General features: G+C 28.3%; 3 protein-coding genes across 3 annotated transcripts; all 3 read left to right on the top strand.

Moving 5' to 3' along the window:
• Positions 1–7,690: 7,690 nt before the first annotated feature.
• On the top strand, positions 7,691–8,768 carry LOC108455223 (protein RKD2-like). The gene is made up of 4 exons (XM_017753808.1): positions 7,691–7,767; positions 7,835–7,962; positions 8,082–8,347; positions 8,433–8,768. The coding sequence occupies exons 1-4, from the start codon at positions 7,691–7,693 to the stop codon at positions 8,766–8,768; spliced, it is 807 nt and encodes a 268-aa protein (XP_017609297.1).
• An 841-nt stretch (positions 8,769–9,609) lies between these two features.
• On the top strand, positions 9,610–12,080 carry LOC108456010 (pentatricopeptide repeat-containing protein At3g47530). The gene has a single exon (XM_017754601.2). The coding sequence runs from the start codon at positions 9,693–9,695 to the stop codon at positions 11,610–11,612; it is 1,920 nt and encodes a 639-aa protein (XP_017610090.1). The 5' UTR covers positions 9,610–9,692; the 3' UTR covers positions 11,613–12,080.
• A 1,675-nt stretch (positions 12,081–13,755) lies between these two features.
• On the top strand, positions 13,756–17,058 carry LOC108455224 (GDSL esterase/lipase At1g74460-like). The gene is made up of 5 exons (XM_017753809.2): positions 13,756–14,051; positions 14,604–14,734; positions 15,216–15,455; positions 15,914–16,163; positions 16,540–17,058. The coding sequence occupies exons 1-5, from the start codon at positions 13,811–13,813 to the stop codon at positions 16,791–16,793; spliced, it is 1,116 nt and encodes a 371-aa protein (XP_017609298.1). The 5' UTR covers positions 13,756–13,810; the 3' UTR covers positions 16,794–17,058.
• Positions 17,059–17,574: the final 516 nt, after the last annotated feature.

Raw genomic sequence — 17,574 nt, forward strand, 5'->3', positions numbered from 1 at the left:
GTCAAATTGGAGCTAAGCATACCATACATAATTGCATAAGTTTGATCAAGGTTGAAATTTTAATTTTAATTTTTATTTTATTCGTATTTGTAAATAGTTAATTCAAGTCTATTAAAGTTGTCATTTTTAACATTGTTATTTTTATTATATTTATCAATTACGTATCTATTTTCTATTTATTTATTTTAACATAAACAACTTGATAATAAATTTAATTTTTGTTTTAATATAAATTATATAATATAAAATATGGGTCAAGCTCAATTCAATATTCAAAGTTCAAGTCCAACCCATTTTTAAGTTTATAAAATGTTTTCTTTTTTTCTTATTTTTTATTTTGTATATTATATAATTTAAATCATATGAAGATTAAATATTGTATATTAAAATGATTAAGTTGTTTAAGTTTAGAAATTTAATAAAAGAAATGTATATAATGGTAGTATGGGTGAATCTAAATAGACTTAAATTAATTATTTATAAATATAAATAAAATTAAAATTAATATTTTGAGTTGACCCGAATTTAAATAACTAATTATGAGTATTGATATTAATCATGAATCAATTTCAAATCGAGCTAAACTTGACTCGTGAACACTATTACTCCAAACACATTTCGGCTTTTTCTTTTAAATATTTTTTTATAAATTTTTGTACTAAAGTTAGACTGCTTAATTATGGGAACTAAGCTCAATAATTCATAGAGAATATTAGATAAACCTACCTGCTTACCCTAGCTTAGCGTTAGCTGACCAAATAAATCTCTAACATTATAGTAATTTAGGGTTGATTAGCCAAATTCCTTTTTCTTTTTTTTTTTTTAATTTTTCGATTTCATTGACATCTAAGTATATACATGAAAGAGGTGTGTAAAACGTATCCAAAACCCCATTTTCAATGTGCCAAAAGTTTATACAGCTTGGATGCACATTGTACATAGTATGATTTTCTTTTATATGTAAATGAAGGAATCAATTTAATCTATATTAATGTAAATTTAATATAACTTATGTATTTTATATATAAATAATATTTTAGTATATCGATGATTATATTTTATATTATATTCAGTTATGCGTCATAAGTTTTAAGCAAATTCGTGAGAGTTATTCATTTATCGTATAATTATTGATAAAAATAATAGAAATATTGGAATGATTGAATATTTTAAAAATTATTAAAATTATTAAAAAATTATTTAAAAATGCTCTCTTCTATAAATATAGGTTAAATTATGTTGATGGTCTCTATATTATGTAAATTGTAAATTTAGTCTCTATACTATATTTTTGGTTCGTTTTATTCTTTTTTTAAAATTTCATTTCATAATTCAAACAATAATAGTTAAATCTGTTGAGTAAGTTTTACTATTAATCACTAATCTAATCATTTTTAGTTGTTGTACATTTCAAATTCAATCTTAATGCAATTGGTAGTAATTAATTTTATTAACTAAACAAATGTGATACTTTTGTGAGTATTAAATACAAATAGCAAACTAACATGACATTATACATATGATGATATATTTGTCGCATAAAATTTAATTTTTAATGATTATTGTTTAGATAATATTTGCTAGCAGGTTGGACATCTATATCTTTTTAATTATCTGAATTTAAATCTACAAATCTACCTAAAATCCGCTTACTAATGCAAAATTGTCTGAGAATAATTATCCAAATTCGAATCAAACATTATTATCCATTTAATATTCACGAATCTATCCATACCTATTTGAATCTGCAGCAAATAATAATTTTAAAATTTGAATCTATAATATTTGAAACCGTAACAAAATAAATTAAATATTCAAATATGTAATTCAAATTGACATCAATGATTAAAATTTAAAATTTAAAAATATAAATTAAAATAACAAAATCATAATATAAAGACTAAATTAACCAAAAAATCGACCACAAATATACGTATACCAATTACAGCCGATGCCAATCCAAAAGTCCTTCACTTTAATTTTATATTTTTACTTTTCTTTTCTCGGATTTTGTTATATTCCATAAATTTTTTAATGCTAAAAGCTATACTTTATTACAAAATATCCCAAGTACAAAGTACGAGGGCTGCACTTTATTACAAAAAAGGCAAATGTTATGGCATTTGTTCCCTAAGATAAATTCAGAAAATAAAAATATTCATTTCTATAATGTCACAATAAAACAGGTCCTTCAAAAATACATGTTTCACCTCTGCTCAAATTCTTAGCAATCGGGTGTAATATTAAATATTAACTAATTTTTATACTGTGCAATGCATGATTTACTCCTATATTTTATACAATTATTATTCAAATAATATCATATTAATTAAAATTATTATAAAATAATATTTGAAATAAAAATATACTTAAAACAATAATAACAACACAAAATATTTCGGAAATTGTTATTAATTAAAAATATTACATAACACCAATTACAAGAAAATGATTAGTATTTTATTCAAAAACATTTTAAATATATAATTCCAATTGAATAAATATTTTAATATTTTAAATTCTTTTGATTTTCATTTAACTGAATAAAATTATTATTTTAATATTTTAAATGTATAATTTTATTTATAATAAAATCTAAATAGAATAAAAATATTAACAACTTCCAACTATAAAAGTTTAAAAGAGCTTAACAAAAAGTATATAAAAGCTTAATAAAAATAAGTATAATGAAAAACTAAAATATTTTATAAATCTTATGTTAAATTATATAAATCGCTTAATTTTTTAACTGAAGGATTTTTAAAAAAATCATTAAAATTTTACTTAAATTAATTGTTGAAATAATTATTAAAATGTGATGTTTTTAAAAGGATAAAATTAAATTCTATAATTAAATTTTACTTAGTTCACGTGAAGAATCAAAAGCTATCCATGAAAGCCTAAAATCTTATAATATATACGTATATATACATATAATATCTTTACTAATATTTAAAGTCGTGATCAAATTGGTGTTACTTTTGACTGAATTGTAAATTAGTTATAAATTTATTAAAAAATTATTTTTACAAATGAATAAATATTATTTTGAGGATATTTTTATCTTTTATATTTTATATAAATTCTAGAAAATACATACACATAAAGTAATTCAAACCCAAAACATCATGATCTCTAATATCTCAATGTTATCATCTCAACTAAAGACATATTTAGTATTTATATAAATCTTGTATAAATTTATTAGATGCTATGTCATAAATTAGTTATAATTAAGTTGGTATTTTGATTCGGGCATTAATTCAATTAAAATTTTATTAAAATTCCATTAATTTAATTTATAAAATAATAAATATTATTATGAAATTGTTTTTGTTTTTTATTATATACTCATATATAAAATTTATAAAAAAAAGTTAACCCATAAATGATGAGACTTTAACTTACAATATAATAACTTTCAATACCTTAATTTTATTGTAAATGTGTTATAATTTAATATTGATAAAGAGTTTGCAGCATCTACAACTAAGTATATTATATATATCGGTGATCATATATATACTTACATGTATGTACATACAAGTTCATGAACCTTTCCTAAGTCTACTTTAAGATAGTATAATGTATATATTATAAAAATATTGAAATTCATAAAGTATAGTAGTAGTTAAGCTGGCAACATTGAAGGGGTCCGAGTTAGTAGTTCTCACAATTTAAGTGCAAAGAGGTTGCTTACTTTGCTTAACGAGCTAGGTCTCTCTATGAACTTTCCTTCATGTTTCCTATAATCAATTTAATATATACATACATATATAAGACAACTTAGCATAGAAGATTAAAACTAAGGGTTAATTCTATTATATGTCCTTAAACTACAATCTAGACTCTAAATTGGTAGTCAAGCTTCAAAATATTTTAATTAAGCCCTTAATGTATCAATACTATATGGCATAGTTTTTTAACATGTTAGATCCAAATTGTCTATGTGATATATATATATATATATATATATATATATGCATGTAATGAATGAAGGACTTAATTGATATAATACCAGTACTTTGAAGATTTAATTAGAATATTTTAAAATTTAAGGATCAATTTCGAATATGTGTGATAGTTTAAGGACATTTCGTGAAAATGACCCTAAGAATAAAGTAGCCGAGTAAAAAGGAAACAAGTTCGGCAGCCGTAGTATGGAATACTTCAGAGAAAACAGCTTGCTATAGGGGGTATCGATTCATCTTTCCGATTAAACTTTATATATATGTGTTTTTTCAGTGAAAAAATTATATATATATATATATATATATATATTTTCAATCAAACTACATATACTTTTTTTCGGTGAAATTTTTCTTATTACACTTTGAAAATATATGTGTCATTCATTTAATTTTATTTCATATATTAAGGGTGAAATTTTTCACAAGAATAAAACATTAAGTATCCTTCTCATCTAGTTAAAAAATCCCACTATTAGAATGCCTAATAATAAATTTTATTAAATCTTAAATAATACGAGATTAGGTATGAATTTACCCCAAAAAAAATTCAATTTAGTCCTTCTAAATTAATATATAATAAAATTGCACTTTCACCTCAGTCCCTTCAAAAAAAAATTTCTAGATATGCCCCTATGTTTTACCAGTATGCTTAATATGGATATGAGTACATATATAATATAAGGATCGAAAAGGAAAGGAAACGATGGAAATAGGTCGAATAGCAGTAACTGTATAATAATAAATAGAAAAGGTATATATAGTAAGATACGATACCACTGAGGGAAACAACGAAAAAGCATACAAAAATGGGGAAAAAATAAAGCTGAGGACCAAAACATATATGCTTATTGCTTTGCTTTGTTCAAGTTTTACAGCCATGATATATATGCATTTTTAAATTAATTAAAGACACCCCCTTCCATTTGCTTAACCCAAGTGGTTTCTCCCCTCCCCCCACCAATATTATATATATACATATATGCTACCTATGATTTTTTCATGTACCATTGCTTGCCGATAAAAGAAGAAGAGAGTGATATGGGTTCAGGTTACACTAGGCATAGGAAATCATCTTCGTTTTCATTTTTCAGCATATTCTCGGCTTGTTGTTCCAACGGAGGCGATGACGTGAGCGAGGACGGCATTTATGTGAGGAGGATGTGGCCAAGCGACGAAGACGGAAGGCGTTGGACTGCCGAACCGGGTATTGATCGTAAAGCTTCGGCCTTTATCGACAGGTTCAGGACTCGAGTTTCCGACCCTGAGAGACAAGCTCTTGCTGTTTAATTAGTCGCTATAGCTAGCTCTATTGTATTTATTTTTGGGTAAATTGCACCCAAGGTTATTAAATTATTACTAAATTTACGTTATAGTCACTTAATTTCAAAAAGATATAAAATAGTCATTGAATCATTTAGAAGTTTTATTTTAGTCATTGGGCTGTTAAAAATTTAAATGAAAATTTTTGAATAGTTCAATGACTATATTTTGTAACTTTTAAAAATTAAGTGACCAAAATATAAATTTATTAATAGTTTAGTGATTTAAGAGTAATTTTATCCTTTATTTTTCCTAATTAAACAGTTCTTTCCATTTCGTCCTTGTACTTCTTTTTGCTTTTATTTCCTCGTTGAGATGGGATTATCAGTACAAAATTTGGAGTAGCAAAAATAGTATGTATTGTATTGATTACATTATTCTATGGATAGGAATAAATAAAATACATGATTGAAATTTATAAAGATGTAATTATTATCTATTTATTTAAAATTTGTTGGTACATAAATTTTGAAAGAGTTTGTCTGTTGGTGTTTTTCTTTTTAAACGTTAACGATTAAAATTGAATTATTATTGTATTAATTTATAATTTTATGATTTTTGAAAGAATTTAACTAAAAATTTATCATTTTGAAAATCGCTCTCTTGTTACTTGGCCTAAACTGGACCTTAGATTGTCTCGAATCAACCCGACTCAATTTTAAATAAAAAATTAAATTACATTATAAAATATATAAATATTATTATTAAAATATAACATCTAAACAGGCTAAGCTGAATTTTGGTTTGGGCATGATTTTTAGAAAAATTAAGTTGTAAACCAACCCAATCTATGAATAAAAATTCGTTTTATTTTTTGAACAATCTTATTAAATGTTTTGATCAGATTTGCTCTTTTTGATATAATATCTAAAATTACCTATAGTCTCTCTTCAATTCATAAAATAGGAGGATAATGCGTTTCAACGCATTCAAACTTACGTCCTTCTGCATTGGCAACAATGTCCATACCAATCAAACTAATACTTAATTGAAAAAAATTATTTTTAACACAATAATATGACACATTATCATTTTATAGTAAAACAGAAAAATAGAGAAAACTTATAAATGTATACTAATAACTTTATTTCAACATAATTAAATATCAATTATAATATTATATTTTCTTATCTCTTATTACCACTTTAAAGTTTTTACGCCCTAAATCCTAAACTTGAAAGAAGTCATTACGTATTATTGGTACATAAGATTCATGCATGGACAAAAATATTATATATAAAAATAATTTTATATATTTTAATTTTTATACAATTTATATTTGTTTAACTTCATTGTTATATTTTATATTTAATTGAAACAAATCATATATAGTTCATAAAATAGGTTAAAATGTTTAATTATGTATTCAAAGTAAATAACTAATAATCATCAAATATATATTAAAATTAATAATGGTAATTAATAATATAAAATATTGGATAATTAAAATTGATGCAAGGATTTACATTTTAATAAGCTTTTAATTACGAGGGAGTTACATCTTAGCTCATAATTTCCTTTAATTATAATCATTTATTTGCAGTTACATAAGATTAACTTTTTACTTAAATGGTAAAAATCGTTTTTTTATTAACCTAACCTTATTATGAGTCTTTAAAGAATATTAATTGGTTTTCTTTTCTTTTAGTAGTTATATATATATTATTTTTATTTTAAATCTTATAAAGTATTTTCATGGATTAATCATCTGGATAAAAAATATTTTTTCTAAAATATTAACAGTATATAATGAAAATTAAAATTATACACTCATAACTATAAATTTTAGATTTTTATTTAAATATTAATAATGTTTATTTTATAAATAGAATAATAATACACTCAAGCACACTCGAATATATTTCCTCTTACATTAATAAGAATATTTATTCTAATAAAGCTAAAATTCAATCAGTATTTGTAAACTATTTTAAGACACATTATCAATAAATTAATGGGTAATTGTAAAATTTCTTATATTTTTAACAAGTGACTTTTTATAATTTATTGACAGTGTATATGAAGTTACCCATTACATGTGTATCAAATATAATTTGTTTTAGGAAAATATATATTTTTAATTAGCGTAAAATCAACTATGGCAAAATTTACAAATTATTTCAATCAAATGTGAAAAAAAAAGGTTAAAAATATGTATTTTTTTTCAATAACGTAGTTAATCTCACAAGCAAAAAAGAAGAAGAAAAAACAGCATTAAATAAGCAAAGGTATTCATTGGTTCATGCATGCATGGCCAGTTTTATCCATCCATGGCGGCGCACCATCTTCCCCCAAAAATCAATAATTACCTCTAATATATATATACACACACAGCCATTTACTGGCTCTTCACATTTCCGAAGCCATAATTTCTCTCATAATCTCCAAAAAATATAACAATGGGGAGCAACTGTTCCTTTAATGGCCGGTCTAATGAAGGATGCTCATCTTCTTTCCCTCAACCTCCAGATTCAAGGTAAATTTTAACTTCCTATATGTTATATATCCTCAATCATGATTTAATTTTCTATTTTATTTTTCAGTTTATTTTATAATTCAATGGTGGACAATGAGTTTTCCATACAAGACATGAGCTTTTACGATACTGCTCCATTGATGAACAGTTTTTGTTTATATGCTGATGTTGAACAAAATCCAAACTTAACCCAAGGTGCACTATTTTTTTTTTTTACATTCATAAACTGATTTTTTTAAAATTATATATATTTATATTTTTTTTTTTTGTAGAGAATGGTTTTTGGAATGAACTGGGAACATTATTTGAACCAGAAAATCAAAAGTTTTTGAAAGTTAACAATGGCAGACACAGTGGAGAGCAGAGATTAATGAGGGAGAAGAAGACTAAAAATTTCAATAATGCAAAAATGTTGTCAAGGGAAATTATTTCACAATATTTTTATATGCCAATAACAAAAGCTGCTAAAGAGCTTAAGGTAGGGTTAACATTATTGAAGAAAAGGTGTAGGGAACTTGGAATACGTAGGTGGCCTCATCGTAAACTTAGGAGTTTACAAACCCTAACCAAGAATCTTCAGGTAATATGGTGGTTGTTCTTTTTCGAACATAAAAAAAATACCAACATGACATGAATACATGAACTGGTTTGGTTTTCTTTTGCAGGTGTTGGACGGGGAAGAAAGAGAGGGAAGTGAAGGGAAATTAACGGAAGCAATGGAGGCTTTAAGGAAAGAGAGGGAAATGTTGGAAGAGATGCCAAATATGGAATTGGATGACAGAACTAAGAGGTTAAGACAAGCTTGTTTTAAGGCTAATTATAAGAAGAGGAAGATGATGATGATGGGGGTGGAGGAGGAGCCGTCACGATTGGCGGCGGAAGCTTTTGGTAGTAATAATGATGGTAGCAGAAGAAATGAAGAAGAAGAAGCAGATGATGATGAAGAAATCAAGTATCTTTTATCTGATTCTTTTTCATCAACTGATCTAGGGCTTTTATGATGTTTTTTTTTATTTTTTATTATTTTTTATTTTTATCTTTAGAACAATTTGCTGGTTTTTATGTACACAGATACACTATGAGTATTGATCTTTATCTCTTATGTTGTCATAGATGTCTGTTTATATATATATATATATATATGTGTGTTTTATTATAATTACCGTCTAATCTTTTCGAGGTTAATATATATGTATTTGTTTTGATGTTTGATATATATATACACGTACCATGTCCCATTTGTTCTTCCCTTCCTCAAAACCTAAAATTCTCTTTGGCTGAATTAAGGGATTAAATTGATTTAATTCCATTAATATGTCGTTGGTTAAATTTAATTCGGTTAGAGATGCTTTAATGATATTTTTAAATTTTAATTATCGGTTAATTCGATTCAAATCGGATAATTAATCGAATTAATTAATTAATCGAAATATTTGTTGTTTTCAAGACTTATTAGTGTTTCTAATGTCTTATTTATTATTTTCATATTTATTTAAATTTTTTAAACTATTAAATAAAAAAACATTAATAATATATTTTTATATGTTTTATATTTATTTTAACTCAAAGATAAAAATAAATAAATTTTAATTAATTTGACTAACCGACTGAATTTGATTAACTAATTAAATTAATTAAAATATTTTAATTGATTAATATATTAAAAAACTTCAAATTGATTAACCATTAATTTTATATTTCAAATAATTGGATTAATAATAATTCAGTTTAAGTGTTAACCGAATATTTGAAACCCTACTCCTGATAGTATATTCTCCCTCCATAAAATTAGACCCCAAAATCTACTTAAAAGGCTTAAATAAATTAACAAAATTCAAATATGAGGCCGTTTAACACCCGACGAATCCCGCCCTTTTTCGAAGGCCATAAAACAAGAAAATGCAAAAGAGCAAACAACTCTGACAATGACACAAATTTCAGCATGCATCAACAAAAAGAACATCACCATCATCGTCTTCTCCCTCAAGCTCTCTATCTCTTCTTTCACAAGCACAACGATCCCAATTCATCGACATTTCAGTCTCCAAAGCTTCCAAGAAACATGCCCAAACAACGATCAACATCCAAAGCCAATGCTCAAATCCACCTCAAGACATCAACAAGAACAAACCATGGTTTCCCTCGTAAAATCCAGCACCCATAAACCCCATTTACTTCAAATTCAAGCTCACCTTACCCGTTCTTCCCTTCTTCAAAACCCCAAATTTTCCCTCTTGTTTCTATCCTCCCTCTGTTCTTCTCGTGATCTTCGCTATGCACGTCTTTTTTTCTCTCAAATCAAGAACCCATCTTCCTCTCACTATAACACTCTCATCAGAGCTTACTCTTCCAGCAATTCACCTAAAGAAGCCTTTTTTCTTTACAGAGAAATGAGACAAAAAGGCCTAAAGCCTGACCCCATATCATTTTCTTTCGTCATTAAATCTTGCGTTAAATTTCGTTCGGTTTTTTGCGGTTTACAGGTTCATGGAAGGATTATAAGAGAAGGGTTTTTATCAGATTGTCTTTTACTTACTACCTTGATGGAATTTTATTCTAGTTTCGCAAGCCGGGAGGATGCTTGTAAAGTGTTCGATGAAATGTCTCAAAAAGACACTGTTGCGTGGAATGTATTGATTTCTTGTTATTTACGTAATGGGAGGACTAGGGATGTGTTAATGTTGTTTGATAAAATGAAAAATGAGGGCGTTTGTGAACCTGATGATGTTACTTGTCTCCTTGTGACACAAGCTTGTGCTAATTTAGGGGCGTTAGAGTTTGGCGAAAAGGCCCATCGTTATATTAAAGAACGTGGTTACGGTACTGCTCGTAACCTATCCAATTCGCTTATATCAATGTATTCTCGGTGTGGATGTTTAGACAAGGCTTATGATGTTTTTAAGGGAATTGGAGAGAAGAATGTTATTTCGTGGAGTGCTATGATATCCGGTTTAGCGATGAATGGATTCGGGAGAGATGCTATTCTAGCGTTCGAAGAGATGCGGAGAACGGGGGTCATTCCGGATGAACAAACATTTACGGGACTCCTTTCGGCTTGTAGCCATTGTGGTTTAGTCGATGAAGGGATGGAGTTTCTTAATCAAATGAGCAAAGAATTCGGTATAATGCCTAACATTCATCATTATGGGTGTGTTGTTGATCTTTTAGGCCGTGCCGGTTTCCTCGAACAAGCCTATCGAGTTATAATATCAATGAAGGTTAAGCCTGATGCAACCATTTGGAGGACCTTGCTCGGAGCTTGTAGAATTCATGGTCATTTTACGCTTGGTGAACGCGTGATCGAACATTTGATTGAACTCAAGGCTCAAGAAGCAGGGGACTATGTTTTGCTGTTGAATATATATTCATCAACTGGTAACTGGGAGAAAGTGAGTGAACTGAGGAAGTTTTTGAAAGAAAAAGGCATTCAAACAACACCTGGATGTAGTTCGATCGAGCTTAAAGGAATTGTACATGAATTCATCGTGGATGACGTTTCGCATCCACAAAAACACGAGATTTACAATAAGCTAGATGAGATTAATAAGCAATTGAAGATTGCTGGTTATGTTGCTGAAACAACATCTGAATTACATGATTTAGATGTAGAAGAAAAAGCAAATGCACTCTCTTATCATAGCGAGAAACTAGCTCTTGCTTTTGGGGTTCTGGTAACTCAACCCGGCACGACGTTACGAGTTACCAAGAATCTTCGGATTTGCATCGATTGTCACAATTTCGCAAAGTTTCTTTCAGGGGTCTACAACCGGCAGTTAATAATCCGAGATCGAACCAGGTTTCATCATTTCAGAGATGGACACTGCTCTTGTAATGACTATTGGTAGAAAAGTTGAACAAAAGAACTGCCAGTGCTAGCCCGAGTGCTTATATTGCTCCGACTTTTCATTTTTTATTTGAATTACTCATATCAGACATTCATTTCCGATACTGAGGACATGTGTACGGAGTATAGAACACGTATCAGTGCGATATGTATATGCATCTACATGGCCGACACTCACATTTGATTCCGTTTAATATGTCTTCTTCTCCAATTTTGCCTCTATTGTAGAAACTAGATAGGAAATCATGTAAGCCATCATAAACCTTGACTCTGTTCCAAAAAGCATGGCTTAGAAAACCATACTCAGCCATGATTGAAATTGAATAGGAAGATTTTGTTTATATGTTGATTTGATTGTATTTTGACTGTCATTTGCACCCTAAGCTTTTGTGTTTGATGTTTCAGAGGAAAACATTAGGTTAAATTCTCTTATTATTGTATTTTGTTGAAATCTTGGATTTAGTATCTATACTTTAATTTAGTCATTTTTAGTCTTAGTACCTTTCAAAATTTAAAATTTCAGTGCTCACCAAGTAATAATTGTTAAATTCATTTAGTAAAGTTCTACTATTTCCAAAATCTAATGCAATAAACATATTATCACGTGTGTAATATCATATCGTATTAACTTATTATTTTCACATATTATCTACTAAAAATTCAGTTAATGGATTAATGATGGCCTTGCATCAAGATTGAAATTTCAAAATTTGAAAAGTATAAGGACTTAGAATGATCCAATTAGAGAATATGAATTAAATTTACAATTGTATGCATAGTATATGACTAGGAATTGAATTTAACCAGATGGATCAAATTGTTATTGTTTTGTTCGTGACTAAAATTTTAAAATTAGGCAAGTATAGGGACTAAAATTGATCAATTCAAAAAAGTAAAGGAACTAGAATTGATCAAACTAAAGTAAAAAGACTAAATCCATAACTTTTGTAAAGTACAAGGACTAATAGAAAATTTTAACCAAAATATTATTAATACAGAATTGTTATTGGATATAAAGACAGAGTTGTTAATGGTTTTACGAGAAGGTTGTAGCCAAAAGAAAGAAACTATGTTTATTCATATTCAACGCTTAATATTCAATAAAATATTGAATGATTTTATAATTCAAATTTAATACTTATTAAATTTAACACTTTTAAGCATTAATTTTCAATTTATTAAGTAATAGTTTAATTATTTCTTATTTGGGCCAATTTTGGATAATTATTTCATTTACACATTAGTAAAATTTAAACTTATTAAGAAACCATCATATATTTTTAATTAATATTTTTATGATTCAATTCAAAATTGTTGAGGTATTTTTCTCTCTATTCTTTTTTTTTTTTGGTCATGTATGATATAGGTACTGTTCATTGAGATAAAGGCTAATTAGGCTCCATGCATACAAACACGTACCCTACTCTAGATTGAACACGTGTTACGCGCTCTTATGCACGTATAACAACGTAGGGGAGTAGGCTCAACAAATGAGTTGCAAGCTCAGGCCATGATCCCATCATGCGAGCTCAGTTTGCGAGCTCGTGGATTTGGACCAATACCTAAACTCAAATGGATTTTGGACCGATGATAATAACTATCCTAACAAAAATCAAAACCCATGTGAAACCTAAAATAATGAATTAACGAAATAGTTAAAAAAATACATAAACTCGTTATATATATATAAATTCTCCATTGAAGAATTAATTGAGTTAAAACAAATAAGAAAAGGAGATTAAAATTATAAGATATACATGTATTATGTGACCAAAGTTGTAAGGGTGTTGTTGTCCAACATTTGAAAATAATGGAAAGGCTCCAACGTTCCCATTTAATACATTTGATTATATTTATATTAGGTAAACTCATTTTAACTGCTCAATCCTTCTTTAAAAAGAAAAAAGAAAATCAGCTCACCTTCTTGATCTAGATTTAGACATCTTTGACCTTGACCATTGCAATAAAGGCTCTGTTTTAGCACTTCAAACAGTCTCCAATGTTGTCTTATTTTGATTAAAATATACATATTACGGATACATGGTTGCAACAAGAAGAAGGGGTAGTTGCAGTTAGGTCTAAAACTCGCCAAACAGACAGACAATGTAATAAAAATGAAAACCCCATAATGTATATATAACCTCTGACACATGTTCCATTGAACAAGGAAAATTTCACCATCACCTTTGTTCCCTCAACATGAAACTCAATGTGAGATGGAGTTGTTTACTGTGTTTGGTCCTTATAGGAATCGCCATTGAAGGTGTTCAATGCAAGGTGGTTCAGTTTATTTTCGGGGATTCATTGTCGGATGTGGGCAACAACATGTACCTTTCAAAGAGCTTGGCTCAGGCTAACTTGCCTTTTTATGGAATTGATTTTGGCAATGGCTTGCCTAATGGAAGGTTCACTAATGGCCGAACCGTCGCCGATATCATAGGTGGGTTTTGGTTTCCTTCGTTAACTGGACTAATAACTGTTTTAGTCCTTTATACTTGTTAAATGTTCAATTTAAGCTTTTTGGACAAAATTTTAATGAGTTTGGGTTTTAAATTGTGGTCACGGTCGCCATTTTTAGCATGTTGCTGTATATGTTTGGTTATTACAACAGGCAAGGTGTATGCCGTTTTTGGTTAAGTGGACTAAAAACAGCTCTGGTCCTTTCTAGTTGTTAAATGTTCAATGAAGTTTTTTATTTTATTTTATTTTTTTACCAAATTTATCTTTGCCTCTCAAATTTTAACGAGTTCAGGCTTTAAATTGTGGTCACGGTCGTGGTTTTTGACATGCTGCCGTATATGTTAGGTTATTACAACATGCAGGGTTTTCGCTCCCTTGGTTAAGTGGACTAATAACAGTTTTAGTCCTTTCTAATTGTGAAGTGTTCAATTTAAGCCTTTTTAGACAATTTTTTTTACCTTTGCCCCTCTACATTTTAAAATTTTATTTCGGCCTCCCGATACTGAATTCTTGCCTTTGCCCTGGACAACAGGTGACAGCACTGGTCTCCCAAGGCCACCAGCATTTTTGGATCCATCATTGACCGAGGATGTGATATTAGAAAGTGGAGTAAATTATGCCTCTGGAGGAGGTGGGATTTTGAATGAAACAGGAGGTTACTTTGTAAGTTTTCTTGCAACTTTTGTCCCTATGAAAAAAAGTCAAATTCTACTTTTGGTCCCTCTGCTATACTTAAATTTGTGTTTTAATCTTTGTATCTTACTTTTATATAATTTGGTCCTATATTATTATAATGTCATTAGTTAACCTAAATAAAAATATCATTAAATATTTCGGTAAAAAATGATGATTTGAATATTTTTCTTAAAAACATCCCTTCTGATCCCAAAAATCAGTGTTAGTATGATGAGTTAAAAGGGATAATTTTTTCAGAAAAAAAAATCCACACTGAAATAGTTAATTCTGTTAGCTATTTGGACTAACAAATAACATAAACTAAAGGATCAAATTCTGTCAATTTAAAATATGAAGAATAAATCTCGAATTTAATCATAATATAGGGACCAAAACCATAATTTGACCAAAACCGAAAAAGGGCAATATCTTCCCGGCTCTAAGACCCGATATCTTTAACCTGTTTCAGATTCAGAGGTTTTCCCTTTGGAAGCAAATCGAGTTATTCCGAGGGACGACAGAATTGATTACGAACAAACTCGGCAAACAAGCGACCGACAAGTTTATCGGAGAGGCTAACTTTGTGGTGGCATTAGGGAGCAATGATTTCATCAACAATTACTTGATGCCAGTTTATAGTGATTCTTGGAAATACAATGACCAAACTTTTGTTCGATACTTGATGGAAACACTTCAAAACCAACTCTTGGTAAAACTCATTTAAATGATCAAAGGTTAAACTACATTAATAGTCACCAATTATGTTCTTTTTTTCTTTATCACTTAATTATGAATCGTTACAAAATTTTCATCCAACTATTAGTAAAAAGTTTTTGGTCACTTAACTACAAAAAGTTACAAACTGGTCATTTAATTATTCAATTTTGTCCTTTTTGGTCACCAATCTATCTTAGATTTTTGAGTGTTTTCATTTTTACGTTAGCCAGTTGGAGACCGAAAAAGATAAAATTGAATATTTGAGTGACCATTTTGTAACTTTTCATAATTGAGTGACCATTTTATAGCTTTTCATAATTAAGTGATAAAAAAAATCATAATTAGGTGACCTCTATTGTAGTTTTCCATGATCAAATGACTGTTTTCTATAACATCTATTTTCATTTGTAGTGTTAATTAAAGCTCGATTTTCGGGGGTTTTTTCCGAAGGTTTTGCATAACTTAGGAGCACGGAAATTGATGGTTTTTGGACTCGGACCGATGGGTTGCATACCGCTACAAAGGGTGTTAAGTACAACAGGACAATGCCAAGAAAGAGCAAACAAGTTGGCTATGAGTTTCAACAAAGCTGCAAGCCAATTGTTAGCCAATTTGGATAGTAGACTTCCCAATGCTAGCTTCAAGTTCGGAGACGCTTACGACGTTGTCGATAATGTGATACGGAATCCGAACAATTACGGTGAGTCCGTGTTAAAGAAAAACTAATGAGTTTAATCTTTTATTTGTGAAAATATTTATGAGTAGAACGAAACGTGAGAGAGATAGAGGAGGCATTAACAATTGAAAAATTTTAGAAGACTGACATTAAGCCCTTTAAAAGTTTTGAAAAATTTAATTAAATCTTCTAAAATGTTTCGAAAGTTTTCACTAGTTTTTTCAAAGCTTTTTTTGAAGTTTTAATTAAACCCCCTTTTTTTTTTTGAAATTCTCCATGAACCCAAAATTTTTGAAACTTTTAATTTAGGCCCCATAAAACTTAATACCACGTTCCATCACTGTTTATAAGCATTTATCACGATTGATTTCAGACTTTTTAGAATTTTTTCTTTTTGTAGGGTTTGATAATGCTGATTCGCCGTGTTGTTCGTTTGGAAGAATTCGACCAGCTCTCACATGCTTACCGGCATCAACATTGTGCAGTGATAGAAGCAAGTATGTCTTCTGGGATGAGTATCATCCATCAGATAGTGCCAATCAGCTGATTGCTAATGAACTTATAAAAAAATTTGGGTTCCTTGCTGGTGGTAATTCAAGTGCTCCTGTCCCTGCACCAGAATCTGCCATTGCTCCATCTCCAGATGAAGAATAAAACATATATATATATATATATATATATATATATATAGGTCTCACCATAACTGTATGGTAAAAACCAGCTTTGCTTGTAACATGTTTGATGAGTTTGGTCTAATGTCATAACTATTTAAATTGTTTCAAAAGTTTTCATTTGTTTTAATATGAATTATTCATTTTAGATTGTAATTGGTAATTATCAATTCCCATTGGAATGGTAAATCACTTATATTTTGCACAAATAAAATTTGGTTTTATCTGAGATATAACCACCTTTTAAATGTATGAATTTTTTTTAAAATAATATAAATATACTTATAATAAACACATATGCATATTCGACACTCTTATCCCAAATCTAATCACAAATCGTTAATTCTATCCTTCCAATGCTTTCACTCTTCAACCAATCATCAGGGAATTGGGGAGATTTTTCCTTTTATTTTTCGAATGTTAAATAATTTTTAAAACTTCAGTCACTTAATATCAAAACTTCAACTTTTATTCTTTTTAATAAACATATAAGGTATAATATTTCTTTGCATGTAACCACTCTATCAATATACCTAAAATTGTCTTTTAAAAAATTTTGAAACAAAAACTCTTTTAAGAAAAAAATAATTCTCAAAACTTTAATCGAATGTTTAATCTGGTATATAAATTTTCATTGTGGTTCAAAAGTGTACAGAAAACTTTAATTTTAAGTCAATTGTACACATTTAAAAAAATAATTACTTTAATTTATTTTTAATTAGATAAATATAATTATTTATGTATGTAATGTGTAAACTTAAAAT

This window comes from Gossypium arboreum, chromosome 9 (genome assembly GCF_025698485.1).
Source record: "Gossypium arboreum isolate Shixiya-1 chromosome 9, ASM2569848v2, whole genome shotgun sequence".
Lineage (NCBI taxonomy): Eukaryota > Viridiplantae > Streptophyta > Magnoliopsida > Malvales > Malvaceae > Gossypium > Gossypium arboreum.

What these genes read in the sequence shown, in the direction of transcription:
- LOC108455223 (XM_017753808.1), top strand. Translation starts at nt 7,691, where the DNA reads ATGGGGAGCAACTGTTCCTTTAATGGCCGGTCTAATGAAGGATGCTCA. An exon ending in CCTCAACCTCCAGATTCAAG is followed by an intron (nt 7,768 to 7,834) that starts GTAAATTTTAAC and finishes TTTATTTTTCAG; the next exon opens with TTTATTTTATAATTCAATGG. An exon ending in AAATCCAAACTTAACCCAAG is followed by an intron (nt 7,963 to 8,081) that starts GTGCACTATTTT and finishes TATTTGAACCAG; the next exon opens with AAAATCAAAAGTTTTTGAAA.
- LOC108455224 (XM_017753809.2), top strand. Translation starts at nt 13,811, where the DNA reads ATGAAACTCAATGTGAGATGGAGTTGTTTACTGTGTTTGGTCCTTATA. An exon ending in ATGAAACAGGAGGTTACTTT is followed by an intron (nt 14,735 to 15,215) that starts GTAAGTTTTCTT and finishes AACCTGTTTCAG; the next exon opens with ATTCAGAGGTTTTCCCTTTG. An exon ending in ACGGAATCCGAACAATTACG is followed by an intron (nt 16,164 to 16,539) that starts GTGAGTCCGTGT and finishes TTCTTTTTGTAG; the next exon opens with GGTTTGATAATGCTGATTCG.
- LOC108456010 (XM_017754601.2), top strand. Translation starts at nt 9,693, where the DNA reads ATGACACAAATTTCAGCATGCATCAACAAAAAGAACATCACCATCATC.